At 34.7% G+C, this 15,432-nt stretch overlaps 1 protein-coding gene across 6 annotated transcripts in view; it reads right to left on the bottom strand.

Moving 5' to 3' along the window:
- Positions 1-15,432, bottom strand: part of CEP350 (centrosomal protein 350) — a 147,509-nt gene that overhangs the window by 20,353 nt on the left and 111,724 nt on the right. For all 6 annotated transcript variants that reach the window (XM_057726102.1, XM_057726103.1, XM_057726101.1 and 3 more), the window contains 7 exons: positions 13,937-14,097; positions 10,968-11,104; positions 7,838-7,920; positions 4,802-6,807; positions 3,542-3,949; positions 3,293-3,439; positions 252-374 (listed from right to left, as the gene is read on the bottom strand). In XM_057726102.1, coding sequence (XP_057582085.1) covers positions 252-374; positions 3,293-3,439; positions 3,542-3,949; positions 4,802-6,807; positions 7,838-7,920; positions 10,968-11,104; positions 13,937-14,097 — 3,065 coding nt within the window. The remainder of the gene's footprint in view (positions 1-251; positions 375-3,292; positions 3,440-3,541; positions 3,950-4,801; positions 6,808-7,837; positions 7,921-10,967; positions 11,105-13,936; positions 14,098-15,432) is intronic.

A 15,432-nucleotide genomic window follows, 5' to 3' on the forward strand; every position in this document is an offset into this window, starting at 1 on the left:
CCACTCAACTTCTTATTTCCCAAGTTCTCCATACCCACAAAATACTGTTAAGTTAAATATTCATCTACTGAATTCAAAAGAAAGCAAATTCCAAAACTGAGGGGCAGAAAGAAATGCAGCAAATGAGGGCTTTAAGACTTTACTTTCATAGACTTAAGATCAATTATATTTCCTTTCCTTTTAAAATCTAACTATATTCTGATTTTGGAAAAGACAGTCAAAATAAAAATAGTTCAGCTATATACACTGACCAGGATATGATCCACTCGGTCTCTTTTCTTTCTTCCAAATTTCATCATTTTCTGCCAATCTGTTTTGTGGTTTGACTCCTTTTTAAGACTGAACAGCTTGAGTACTTCGGTTGCTATGAAATTCTGTGAAAATAAGAGAAATGAATGAAACAAACAAAGTTCTTGAGATTTCGTACTTATAATTCAGTAAAGAGATTTTTGTTAAGAATACAGTATTTCTTAAAAAAGATCAAACTTCTTTCAAGTACAGTTCCACTTTGCAATTTGAAGAGAAAAGCATTCCCAAATGCTCAAGACTTTATTCACTTAAAGAATTTTTGTTTCTACAGAACATTTAAAAAAAAAAAAGTAAAACCCATTGATGAATCTGCAAAGGAAAATAGCTTTAGAGTCCCCTCTTACCCAAGAACCACCATTAGCCAACTTCAAGCTGCCAAAACTACAAAAGAAAGCATAAGATAAATCTCTGAACCTGAAACATGAGCAAAAGTACAAGGTTTTGGGTGGGACAGCTTATTCTGAAGCACCAAGATTCGAGTATGTTAAATTAAAAAAATATTAATCAACACTTCAGTATGAGAAGCATGGTAATTTCACTGCTAATAATATGTGAACTATCACCGTTAAAAAAACTTTACAAAACGCTACAGCAACATGAAAATTGGTAGGCAGCATCATTGTGTTATAATGCATTCTCATGGTATACATCATGTATCTTGTCTTATTTCAACATTTGTGCTTTGTTATTAATAAAATAATGGGTTATTACTTTTTATGGTTGTTCTATTAAAAAAAACAATGTCTTAATGGGGGAAAGAACACATTTACGAATTAAAATCATTTGAGAAGAGTCTCAAACTACCAATGTCCCCCAAACTACACTACTCCCCACCTACACACACACACACACACACACACACACCCGTGCACACATTCAAAGATGTATCAACTGCTGAGGGCTGAAAGGAATGAAGTGTGCCACTGTTGTGAAAAAGCTCCCCAAGTGGTTCTGATGCTCCATTCCTTAAAGCTGAAAATCATTTTAAAAGTTTCATTTTTTTAATCCATAAAGTCAATCTTTGAAAACTTTTTTTTTTCTGCTTAGTTTAATCTAAGCAAGGGTCAGCAAACTTTTTCTGTAAAGGACCAGACAGTAAATATTTCAGGCTTTGTGGGCCATACAGTCTCTATTGCAACTACTCAATTCTGTTGTGGTAGCAAGAAAGCAGCCATGAACAATATGTAAATAACTAGGTGTGGCTATGGTCCAATACAACTTTATTTTTAAAAACATGTGGGGGCTGGATTTGGCCTGTGGGCCACAGTTTGCCTACCCTTGATATAAGCATACATTACATCTCATAAATATCTGCTGGTATTCTATCAGTACAAGATATTCCTAAAAGGTTTCTATAGTTAACAATACTGTATGATATATTTCAAAGTTGCTAAGAGAGGAGATGTTAAAAGCTCTCATCACAGGGGGGAAAAAAAAAAACAACTGTAACTATTTTATGTGTGGTGATAGATGTTAACCAGACTTATTGTGGTGCTCTTTTCACAGTATATATAAAGATCGAATCCCGAAACTAATACAATGTTATGTCAATTATATCTCAAGAAAAAAAAGACTGAATTGTTTAGACAATGCCTCCCCTCACGTTATATACCAGAATGATGTATACGTTCCTTTAATGTATTTTGATACTCCTCATATACTACTGGATGATGTAAGAAAATACACCAGTGAGATAAGTAATTGGAGGTATACTCTCTGGGAAAAAAAATGCTTTCTATAACCAAATAAGTTTGAGAAACATAACTCTAGAGTCTTGCTACTCAAAATGATCCTAGGATGAGCAACATCAGCACCACTTGGGAGCTTGTGGACATGCAAAATTTCCAGTCCTACTCCAGGTCTACTCAGTAAGAAATCTGCATTTTACCAAAATCCCCAGATGACTCAGATGCACATTAAAGTTTGAGAGGCAGTGCAATGAAAACATAACCTTTGCTATATTTAAAAAATAGGTGAAAAGGCAGAGAGATTTCCACCAATGTGATTTTTTTTAAAATTAATTTATTTATTTTATTGGCTGTGTTGGGTCTTTTTTTTTGCTGCGTGCAGGTTTTCTTTTTAGTTGCGGTGAGTGGGGGCTACTCTTCACTGCGGGGCGTGGGGCGTGGGCTCCTCATTGCTGTGGCTTCTCTTGTTGTGGAGCACGGGCTCTAGGTGTGTGGGCTTCAGTAGTTGCAGCACATGGGCTCAATAGTTGTGGCTGACGGCTCTAAAGCACAGGCTCAGTAGTTGTGGCGCACGGACTTAGTTGCTCCACGGCATGTGGGATCTTCCTGGAGCAGGGATAGAACCAGTGTCCCCTGCATTGGCAGGCAGATTCTTAACCACTGCGCCACCTAGGAAGCCCACCACCAATGTGATTTTAAAGTTGGTTTGTTGAGAGTCCTTGTAGCTTCAGGGCACTTAATCTTTTCCGGGGCTTCTTAGACAACAAGCAATATTTTTTATATATCACATTACTCTCCCACATATTTCAAAACTACATAATCAATTTGAAACCTCCAAAATCAAAGATGGAAAGTTAACATCTCTGTCTAGGACTGGCATGTTTGATATATGACATGTTTTCACTGTACTTTTAGAATATTATATCTATCTCTAAATCATTAAAAACTCACCTAAAACTCAAATGAATTACAATAATTTATCTCCCTGAGTATGCCAATTTTTTCTTAAGTATTATAATATAATATATATATATATATATATATATATATATGAAATTACTGTTAAGCTTTGCTTTGCAAAAAATTGAGGATTTGGGATTCCCTCTCATCCCCATCCCTCTACTGCTCACGGATTGAATGAAATCAACAAATATTTACTGAATACCTACTATGGGACAGGCCTTGAGGACAGAGTGGTGAATAATATAGAAGAGTACCTGCTTTTATGACATTTACAGATCTGTACAAATGAACAGCAAATCAAAAAAGAAGATATTCTATAATTTGCAGTTTACCTTGATTTCATCAAGGTTATTTGGATTTTTCACTCGTCGGAAATAACTAGAGTTGATTCTACATGGCTTCATCCACACAGGTTGATTCAAGTTGGGATCTTCGGCAAATATTTCCTCAAAAATCTCTTTTGTTAAATCAAAAACCGCCTTGGTAGAGAAAAATAAATAAAATAAAATGGCTCAGAATCCAAATTACAGACAACAGAGAGAAGTTTAAAAAAATCAGAATTATCCTTCCATGTTACATACCTGTTTGTACACCCTTTTACTAGTACTTTCTATATCTAGACCCTTACTGGCACAGCCAAGCAGTTTTGTAGGAATACTGACGCTGTGAAGATCACGACCTAATTCTTTCCATTTCCAAAGTTCTTCTGCAGCATTATGTACAAGACTTTCTACTTCCTCTGCAGTATGTGGGACTGCCAATAATGTTTCACATGGCTTTTGCGGAGCTCTTTTAGGTTCTGCCATGAGAGGTACAATTGTTTCTTCTGCCTTGTTTTTTTGGATCTTGTGAGAAGAGCTCAAACCAAAGTCTTCATCGAACCAGTCTTGATCATCTCCTAACACGCTCAGGAACTCCCGGCTGATCTCAAGTTCAGCAAGTCTCTTAGCAAGCTCTTCCTGCCCACTGGCACCAAATACTGGACTCTCCTACAGAAATGGAACCATTCAAACAGAGCACCATTTAGTAACTTCAGATCACTTAAGTTTGGGCTTTTTTTTTTTTTAAGACAAAGCAAATATATTATTTGTATAGTTACTATTTCTCTATAAATAAGCAAAACAAAAATATGGTGGCTAGCAATGAACAGTTTAAGAAAAAACGATCCTGTTTCCTATCATTCTGTTTATATAAGCCTTACAAGTGAATTCTAATAAAATGTTTCATTAGTTTTTCCTTTTCCTTTTGTATCATTATTTTGTCTCTGAAGAACTACTTTGCTTCTGAGATATGGAATGAGATATAAAATTCTCACCTTTGGTGATTATCTGGCTCAAGTTACTCAAAATCATTACTGTTGTTAATTGTCCATTGGCAACCTGAACAAGTTGATGTTCTGAGTATATGTCATAGTGGATATATTTTAGTTTTACCAGAATCAACATCACAACTGGTAATTTCTGCAAGGCAACTATGACTGAGTAGATATGTGAACAAGTAATTTCATACGCAAAAAAGAACTGGGTTGAGAACCAATGGAAATCTCCATAGAGTAAATTTGTTCATTGAATCCGGAAGAGAATCTAATCTGTGGACAGTATACAGGGGTTTTCAACCCAGCATAAACCTGCCAGTGTTTGTGACAACTCTATAGCGACCACTCATGACATAACAGAGGACAATTATACTTCAGACAGAAAAATAGCTCTATGGTCTTTAAAAACTAGCAGAGTGATCTTTATTTAACAAATAGCACATCACCAAAAAAACCTATCAGGAGCTACAAAATTAAAATATACTATAAAGGCAAGATTAACATTTTTTCTAGGCAAAATACTTACTGGTCTAGGACACATATCTGGTGAGGAAATCTCTTCTTTCTCATCTTCCAATTCAGACCTTAAGAAGCAATCTGGAACACCTGGTGACTCTTCCTCAAGATTTGGGGATAGGCCTTGGGGTGGTACTTTCTTTTGATCATCAACAAGAAGCTCTTGATTGCTAAGCTGGATTTTCTCATTCCTAGCTTTTTTGATTTGTTGCAGTTGACTGACTGTGTCCTTCACAAAGATGTTTAGTAAACTGTCTGTCAGTAAGCTGACTGTTTCTAGTTGTTCCTTTGACTTTTTTTCCTCACTTAGTGATGACCTCAGCTGGGCTTCCAATTGGTTCTTTTCTCTTGCTAAAAGGTCCAGAAGTGGGGTGGAAAGATTTTCTGAAACTTCAGGATATCGGTTCTCTTCCTTTTCTGTAAACTGCTGTGGCTTCTTTAATTCTTCAGAGAAGGTATTATCTAAAGTATCGTCTTCTACTACAGCAGTGGAAACCTTTTCAGTGGCACCAGAAACAAGGTCTTTGTTTTCCTTTGAAGAAATCAGTGAATCCACTGAATGCTGCTGGTGAATATGGGCTTCAAGTTCCCCAGAAATGTCCTGTATATTGTCTGTTTCAATTTTAAGGCTTCTATCAACTGAGGCTTCTGTGTCGTGCATACTAGGTAGAGATTCCTTATAAAAATACTCAATTGCATCCTTTCCTTTGTCAAACTTGGGACCCTCTGTATTTTTTTGTTCTTGATTATAGTATTGATGTTGTTCATCTGAATAAGAGTCTTCATCTTCATTTATGTCTACATAGTCATCAAAGTTTTCTGGAATGTGAGATATTTTTTGAGGAGGAGCAAAAATCCCATGCTTCTCTTTGCACACAAAGTATACAATGCCATCGTAAGTTCCATTGTTATTTCCTTCAGGTTTATCCAACTCCACTCCAGCCCAAAATCCTTTAGCAAAACTAGTCACACCTTTGAATCGAAGAATTCCTGGCTGAACATTGCCAATCAACACCCTATCACCAATGTGGAAATCAAGTAACTCATCTGCAAGAGAAGCTAAAGCTAAGGAAGGGGATTCAGTAACTCCCTGTTCATGCTCTACATCACTGGGCTCCTTACTTTTTATTAGCTCAGTGGGGGACTTGAGTTCTAACAGCCTTTCAGAATGGACACTGCTATGAATAGAAAGGCTTTTCTCACTGAGGCACTCACTGATTCCATCATCACTACCAAAGCTAGTGGCTCTACTTCTGGAGATCCCTGTTGCCTGTGACCTCTCTCTGCAAGACTGAGAGTCTTTCCTGAGTGACAGCAACGATGCCACCTCGAAGTCATCTTTGTACAGTTCAGCTGAAATGTCTTTCTTGAAAGAAGATACTTCAAAATCTTCAGAGTATGATATCTCTTTAGGTGTAAAAAGATGTTCTGACCAAGATGAGTCTCTGCTCTTTATATTCTTTTGTACATGAGTGTCTTTTTCTGATTGGATGTTTGGACTGTGACTCGTATCTTGATCTGACTGTCTCTCTTTTGACTCTTTTTTATGAAGATTTTCAATAGCTAATCTAATTAAGTCCTTCTGAACATTTATAGACTCCAAAGAAAGATCTTTCCTTGAAAGAATTTCAGATGAATCTCCCTGTTCCAGGTCTAGTTTCAGGAAGACATCAGACTTCCTAGATTGTTTAGAATAGGCATCTTCAATTGCACTCTCCTCCAATTTTGCATATTCTACTTCTTGTATTTCTGATTTTTGACTAGATTCTTCTTCAACCTTGGCACCTGACACATCAAGAATTCTATTAGAGGCATTTAATTCTTTGAGAAGAGGTAATGAAGGGACATTTTCTAGAGAATCTCCAGATTCTGCTCTGGTTCTCCTTGATGATCTGAGAATTGGAGAAGAAGTCTGAAAATGCTCTTCTGTTCGACTGTCCAATTCAATCATTCTCTTTGCATATGCAGATAAAGACCTTTCTGATACTGATCTCTCAGAACCTGCCAATGCAGCATCTTAAAGGGGAAAAAAAAGATCACATCAAAACTATCTAATCACAACTTTCAACTTCTGGAACCAAAGTTTAAATAAAAAATAAATATTAATGACAAAAAGCTCTGGTCAAAAATATGACCTGTTTTACAGGTTACTATATAAGGTATGTTTTTCCTTTAAGAGAATATACTGTACCAACAATAAACAAAACATTTAAAAATGACTGAAAATTTAAAGTTTGGTATAATTTTTTAAGTGTTGTCAACTTACAAAGTAAAGTAAAATGGATTAAAGTTTATGGAGACATTAATCCTCAAATCATGCAAAAACAGAATTGTGTGATGGATATTACATATATTCTTCAAATACGAAAGCAATGAAGGAAGGACAAATGTACTACTATATATACTTCTAAAAGAATGAATTTTCCTAGGGACTTCAACAAATCTCTTGAAAGTAAAAAAAGAAAAAAAAATCAATTATTTCTGCAAATATGGCACTTCAAGAACTAAAATTGCAAAATAAGAAAATAAGTAAGATTTGATGAACTATAAAACCAAGAATTAAATTTTGAATTCAAATCTTTATTTTGTCATTATTACTAGGTAGGCTTTTTTCATGCCTCAGTTTTATTTCCTCATTGAATTACACTATTTTCAATAGTTCTCATCTTTCTTTGGATTAAATTGAAAAAAAATTGTATGTAACTACTTACCCCGAGAAACAGCATGGGCTGAAAATATACATAATCAGATACAAAATCTGATTAAGGGAGAATTTAGAGATGCTGATGAGACACTCACAGCCATTTCAGATTAGTTATGCCTCAGTTTTTATCAGTTATTGGGACAATAAAGACTGATTCACATAACTTAGGCATAACCAACAAATCACTTTAAAATATAAAAGTAACTTAAAATATTAAATAGTCTATTATCTTTAAGAAATTCATTTTTTAACCAAAAAGCTGTAGAGGCAGAATTTGGTAGGCATCTGTATAAATCTGTAGTCTATGTAGATACAGTGTGATTATTTTTTCTAGTTACATACCAACATGTTCAGCAATAGACTCCAGGGATCCTCTGGAACGTTCTGACTCTGTCAGTGACTTCCAATTCTTTGTTGTTTCAGATCTGAAGTAGAGAAATTAACAGAGAGAAATAAATGTATTGCTGATACTGTAATAACTGGTAACAAAAAGCAGTCAATTCTTAGACAACTACTTCTTTCTTCTCCACAAGAAGTACTCTATCCTTTGCCCCTTTTACCAAGCCTATTTCGGGCCTTCATCACTCTCAGTAGATGATCTTGCCTCTTTTAATGAGAAAAACAGAGGCCATCAGCATGACCCTTCTTATCTTCAACCTTTTTACCTACAAATTTATCTATATTCACATCCATCTCAACTGCCTTTCCCCCTGTCTGCAAGGAAGAAAAAGGTGCCATCTCTTACACCTGTTTAAACTTCTTTCTGCCCCAAATCCCATGCACTTCCACAGCCTCACTGATGGTATTCCTCAACTGTCCATTCTTTTTCCTACAACCTTTAGTCATTCAATCGGGTGATTTTTTTCCCCCTCAGCTTATATGTATGCCTCAAGCCTCAAAAAAATGCCCTTTCCCCAGTTCTTTCTTTTTCCCTTCTTTTTTTTTTCTCCTTTTTTTTAAATTTTTATTTTATATTGGACTATAGTTGATTTACAATGTTGTGTTAGTTTCAGGTGTAGCAAAGTTATTCAGTTATACATACACATATATCTATTCTTTTTCAAATTCTTTTCCCATTTAGGTTATTACAGAATATCGAGCAGCGTTTTCCCCCTCAGTTCTTTATTCTTCCACCTGACGCTACTGTCCTCTTTTATGCTTTAAGTTGACAATGACCATCTTCATTTTCTTGCTTTCTTTTTATTTGCTAAGTGATAATATTTGGCTTCTACTCCTACTTCTTTATAATCCCCTTAAATGTTGCTATTTTATCATATTTAGTACTTGGCTCCCTTTTATTCTCTCCGAATGCATACCTTCTTCACCCAAACGTTCACTCAAATGTTGCTATATTTATAGCTTCAACCACCATCTATAGCTGATCACCCCTATATATCTAACCCTGACATCTTTCCTGGATAATTCCACTTAGATGAACTACAGGCACCTCAAAAATAACATTTTTAAAACCAAAATCATAAGCCTCCCACCAAAGAACACCTGATTTTCCATTTAGCTTAGTGGAACTCTGACCCAACAAACTACTATTTAAGAGAAACATGGAAGTCATCCAGCTTTCCCCTGCTTTCCTATCTAGCACTTTAATTTGTTATGTATTCTTCTTAAATATTCCTAAAATCTATCTCCTATTCTCTATTCTATTACGGTAGATTATCTGAGGCCTGGCTTAAACTACTGTAATCCCTGCTTCTAAACTTACCCCTCTCTATCTTTCCTTCATATTGTAGTTAGAAATATTTTTCTAAATAAAAATTTGATTCTATCATTCTCTGGTTAAAATCCTTCAGTAGCTTGGTTAATAAAACTATAAAACCATTCGATGAAATGTATAAATTAAAATAAAACTTACATATAATGTAATATAAAGGAAAAATGTGTAAGTAACAAAATCACACACAAAATCTAAGCATCAAAAATCCTAGAAGGAAATATATCTAATTGTTGACATTTGCTGTTTTGGGATAGTTAGGTATGATAAGATTTAAACTTTTTTCATTTTACCACTTCCCTCAATATTCTAGTAGCAATGATAACTAATACATACTGCTAATTGTGTGCTAGGCCCTGTTCTAAGTCTTTTAACTCTTGTAACAAATTTATTACTCAGGTATTGTTATAGGGATATAAATCCCTATTACAAAATTGAAGCACAGACAGGTTAAATAACTTGCCCAAAATTAAACAGCTAGCTGGTACTGGAGTCAGAATTCAAACCCAGGTAATGCTAAATTAATTGTAATGTGCCTGTATAATATTTCTAAGAAACAAAAAATATCCTAAACTATGCTTTTTAAAAAACCTTTAAAGGCTTCACATCTTCCAAAAAAGTAAATCAGAAACTACTAAGAATGCATGAGTATAAGGTTATCACAATTTGCTTTTTATTCTTCCAGTCTCTTCTCCTAACTCTGGTTACATCCTATGACGCTCTGCTTTCACGATATGCCAAGCTCCTAGACTCATGAGTGCCCTTCTCTCTGAAATAGCCCCTATTTCTTAGATCTAGGTAACCTCTACTCACCGTTCAAAATTTAGTTTAAATATGACTACCTGACTTTCTTATATACTATATCATACATTCTAATGGTGCTACTTTGTATCTTCTGTATTTGCATTCACTGATTGCATAATATTCTATCCCTGGAAAGAACCATCATTTACTGTGCTGTTCACCCAGTTTTGGAAATAAAGATTGCTTCCAGTGTTTAAAATAATATAAAAGATGTTATGATAAACATATTCATGCAAACAGATATTTCTGATAGCCCATACTTTCTCAAGCTAGACTGTCAGAAGTGGAATTATTGAGTCAAAAGCTACAGATTGTTTTTGACTTTTGAAACATTACCAAACTGTTTTTCAAAAGAACTATATCAATTTATGATGCTATAATACCAGTGCTGGAGAGTACTATTTTTACTGCACCCACCAGATTTCAGGATTCAAAATATATTTTTAAATCTGTATCTTATTATAAATTTGATTTGTGGGACTTCCCTGGTGGTCCAGTGGTTAAGAACCTGCCTTCCAATGCAGGGGACGTGGGTTCGATTCCTGGTTGGGGAACTGGGATCCCACATGCCACGGGGCAGCTAGGCCCACGTGCTGCAACTACTGAGCCCGTGTGCCACAACTAGAGAGAAGCCTGAGCACCGCAACTACTGAGCCAGCACACTGCAACAAAAAGATCCTGCATGCCGTAATGAAGATCCTGTGTGCCGCAACTAAGATCCAACGCAGCCAAAAATAAATAAATATTCAAATAAATAAATAAATAAATTTGATTTGTGATTATATTATAAATAAAATTTACTTTAGTGAAGCTGACAATATAAACCAATATTTCACTTCTACAATTTCACAGTTACTTAAAAGATAGCTTCTACTAAAAACTTTCCTTATTCCTTTCTCAAATAAGGCAGAATATAGGTTAGTTATCAAAAATTTCTACCTGTGTAGTGGAAGGGGCTTGATCTTGGGTTTTTCAGAAGCTGAGGAGAGCGTTTTAATCTGAGGCTTGGCTGTTGGTGATGTTTCCAAATCTCGGCTGAGCTCGGCTTCAGTTTTCTTAATGAATTCATCATATGACTAAGTTTAGAAAAATCAGGGGAGTCACTAAACAGAATTTTTAAAAACTATCAAACTATAAAATAGTATATTTTACGGTAAAATACTCAAACAGTAAAAAAGACATAAAATTCTTTCTCCTTGCATCAGTATTATTCCCCAGAGTTCTAAAAACAGTTACTTGTATAGCCTTCTTGAAATAGTCTACGTATAAGCAAGATGTATAATTGTAATACTAATATAAATTAGTAAATGATACAGTCTCAATCTATAGAAGTTTAATACTTATGAAGCAATAATTCAGGCCCTGCCACGTTAAAAAACCTCTTTAGCTGATTATATAATTACTCTTTAAAGGATGTCCTAATACTTTCCTGGTATTTTTAAGAAGTTTAGCCACTACACTGAGTTTCAATGGCAGTAAGCTTCTTAAGGGGTGAGCATTTTAGGAATACAAATCCCCAGGAGAGAGAAGGGAGTGGTTGGCAGTATGACAGTATAGAACTGCAAAAATATTTCTTAGTCATTAGCCATTCTGTAAACAAAACATCATTAATTTATAATTCTAATTTGTATGAAATCTAAGGGAAGCCTTCCTTCTATGAGAAAAAACCTTCTCAGTTTTCTAGACTAAAATCCCTACTTTTACGTCTCTTACATTTAAGACTACAGCTGTTCTGCTCAACACTATACGTCCAGTACCTACTCACAGTGTCTGGCTCAAAGTAGGCTGAGTGAATGAGCAGATGGATGTTTGTCAATTGCTATAGTTCCCTACAATTTAGGCTAAAATTGCTGTTTTTATAACTATCACCATCTATGTTACCTTCCTCTGAATCATCAATGTTTTGATAAAGTAACCTCTGATATTAAACATATACTACAGCTAGCTATACATAAGGACCATGACTTCTCAGATCTGAAAGCTACACTTACATGAGTGTAGTTCATTTATTAAATATATGATCAAATAAAATCCAAAAGGTTTTTTTCATACAAACTGCTATGTATTATATATTTCTCTATCATATACTATAATTGTAAAATCTAAATACAGAACTTTCTTTTGCCTTTATTTAAACCATTTAATAAAACATTGAATGAGATGGATCCTTATATCCTCTCTAGATATCTTTCTGTAGACCTATCTATCAATGAACTTTTGGGGCAATGCTATCCAATCTAATAATATTTCATTTAGCTTTCAATGGCTCCTCATGACCTACAGCAATGCTTTTAAATTCTGGGCCCCACCCCAGACCAATTAAATCAAAATCTCTGGGAGTGAGCCTGGATATTTGTATTTTTCAAAAAATCTACTCAGTTAATTCTAATGTATAGTCAGGTTGAACACTGCAGATCTATAAGATTAAGTCCAAACTTATCAGTCTGGTTTCTAAGGCCCTGAACATGATCTTTATTTCTAAATTTTGCTCCTCACTATTTTCCAACATGAACTTCTCAGCATGGCCACTGAATCTTAACCACTTTTTCTTACTTCTAAATATATTTGCAAGTTACATTTCCTGTTCCCATCTTGTGCCTGTATAAATGTTTATCTGCTCCAGATCTGTTAGCAGGTATATGGAAAATAGTGTAGTGTAATGGTAAGGGCACAGAATTTGGAATTTGAGCTAGATGAAAATCTTAGCTTTAAAGCATGTGAGCTGTGTGTCTCCGGATACCATTAATTTCACTGAAACTTAGTTTCCTCATCTATAAAACAGGGATAGTAATATCCACACCTTGTTGCTCTGAGGATAAAATGAAAAATATGTGTAAAGTAATTAGCTGCGTTTCCAGCACATAAATAGGCACCTGAATATTTGATAATTAATAAATGTAGAAGGATATATGTCTGGTGTTAATCAAATGTCCACACAAGGACGATTCAAAGAATAGAAATTTTGGCTAAACATAACAAAGAGCTTTCTAACACTTAGAGCACCTAGAGTCCAACCATTGAAACCAACTGCCTTGAAAATGTGAGATTTGCTATTATTGGAAGCGTCTGGATAGAAGCTGAATGATCTTCTCAGGTGAGGCCATGAGAAGGGATTCTCATGATGAGTTGGAAGTTCAGACCGGTTCCATGATGAGTGTGGTATTTAGGAACACTGGGCTGGCAGAATGTATGTAAGCTACAGGGAAGCATCCAGAGGCAGGGACATTCAAGAGGCTACGTAGACAACAGAGGTAAGAGGACATAAGGGCCCCAAATAGCTTGATGGCAGTAGGAATGGAAAGGGACAAGCAAGAAGATTTATAAAAAAAGAATCAATGGGATCTGGTGACTGAATGGATGGGAGAAAACAGAATGAGGAAGACATAAAAACCAGATTTCCAGACTGGGGAAGGTTGCTAGAGTTAAGGAAAGTCAAGTTTAGAGTTATTATTTAGGAGCCATTCGAATAGAACAAAGAGCCATACTAATAAGTTGTGTGGCATGAAACACCATTCTGCTTTAAAAAAAAAAAAAGAAAGAAAAGAAAAAAGACAGTAACAGTTCCAATAGCTAGGATTATTTATCTAATGGTTCTCTGCTTAAAAGGACACAGATATCAACCCTTCTTTCATAGGTCTAATCTTTCTTCTTTAGGAAAAAGAACTTATTTTAATACTTTTACTATTTACTTTAATACAGTCATTATTATATTTAACATTTTAATACTTAATTTAATGTTTTAAGAGTTTGTTCAGATACCCTCAGATTTCTTCTTAAGAGGTTAAAATGTAGTACAAAACTAATATTGAAAAATTCTAATCCATTACTTTATTAACAACACTAAAAATATTTCAGGGTTCACATTTACACTAGTCTTGAAATTAAACCCCTTTTCCCTTATGTCTAACCTCCAACTGTTTGATCAGACTGGCTTCCTGGGCTTTCAGTCTTTCCTTTTGCCTTTTCTTCTGTTCCTTCTTCAGTTGGTCCACAACTGATTTTCTTTTCCGCAGCTCATCCTTTAGGGCTCTGATCCTACCTTCAATGTCACTCTGGTCAGATGTAGTTTCTGAAAGAGATACAAAATCTTTTTACTTAATTTTAACTTAAAAATAAAGTTAACTCAGTAGCTATTAATCAAAAGCACCAATGTAAAGTCAATCTAACAGTTAAAACCTGAGTTTCAGAAAAAAATTAGTGATGTGCATCCTTTCTTTCCCCTAAATCTCTATTGGGGGGAAGGGGGAGTGTCTTCCTATTTATTTTCACTTTCTAATTGCACTATTTGAAACTGCAAATAAATCTCAAGGTACCCTGCTCTTGATAAGATAAGCTGCTGTAAATTGAAAGACTTTTGGTTAGTGAAATTTCGACATTCTCTAAGGATTTATTTCCTGGTGACAAGATAGCCATATTTAACTGTACTTCCTCTTGGTTACTAATAGATAGTTTGATAGTTTTTAAGTCATATTAAAATCAAACTGGAATTTTACCATTTTAAATTGATTGTGAGTCATCAGCTGATGTCTTAATATCACATAAAAGAAGAGGAAAAATTATACAGAAATACACTTTGCAGTAGCCTTTCTTTGGAAGTTCTTAAAATATTTAAAATAATTGAAATGAAGCTAGCTAAATCTTATTTTCTTCCCAACAATTCAGACACATGTATGCACACACACAAAGCAGATGTCTAGTCACAGAAAAATCATGAAAAAGATATTTCATTGTCATGCATATCTTATAAAAATAAGTATCATTTAAAAACACTGTTCATTTCACTACACATGGAAATTACATTGAAAAAAGAAAAAAAAAAAAAAAAAGGACTGTTCCTCACAACTCCTCCCTGAATCACACAATGGTGTCATTTCCACATACTAATGATGAGTGAGACATTTAATGGTCTTATAAGAGAAACAGTATTGTATAAAAAACTGAAGACAGATGTACATTACAACATTACATCATCAACAATCAGGTTTTATTTCAAGCGCTTCAGATTAAATTGCATAGAACCAGTCACAGAATTTATTTTAAAAAGATGATAATCTTTTTTTGCAATGTGATTTAAATATCTGGACTAGAAATAACATCTAAGTTCCAGCCACTTTTATGTCCTCATTTAAGGTATACTAGGAAAGTTATACTCATCTTGTACCAGTAGTGGCATCAGACTGAGCCCTTAGCATGGGCAAAGTTCAGTATTTATTGATCAACACTCATAAAATGCGGTAATAATAAAGGCCATTTTCCACTCAGGATCTACTACTAGAAACTGGTAAGGTGTTCAACACAACGATTTCTAGAAGTGATGTAAAAATTAAATAAGGTATATAAAGTATGTAGCACAGTACTTGGACTACTATAAAAGCTCAAGAAATGGTGATAGTATTAGTACACA

This window comes from Hippopotamus amphibius, chromosome 3 (genome assembly GCF_030028045.1).
Source record: "Hippopotamus amphibius kiboko isolate mHipAmp2 chromosome 3, mHipAmp2.hap2, whole genome shotgun sequence".
NCBI lineage: Eukaryota > Metazoa > Chordata > Mammalia > Artiodactyla > Hippopotamidae > Hippopotamus > Hippopotamus amphibius.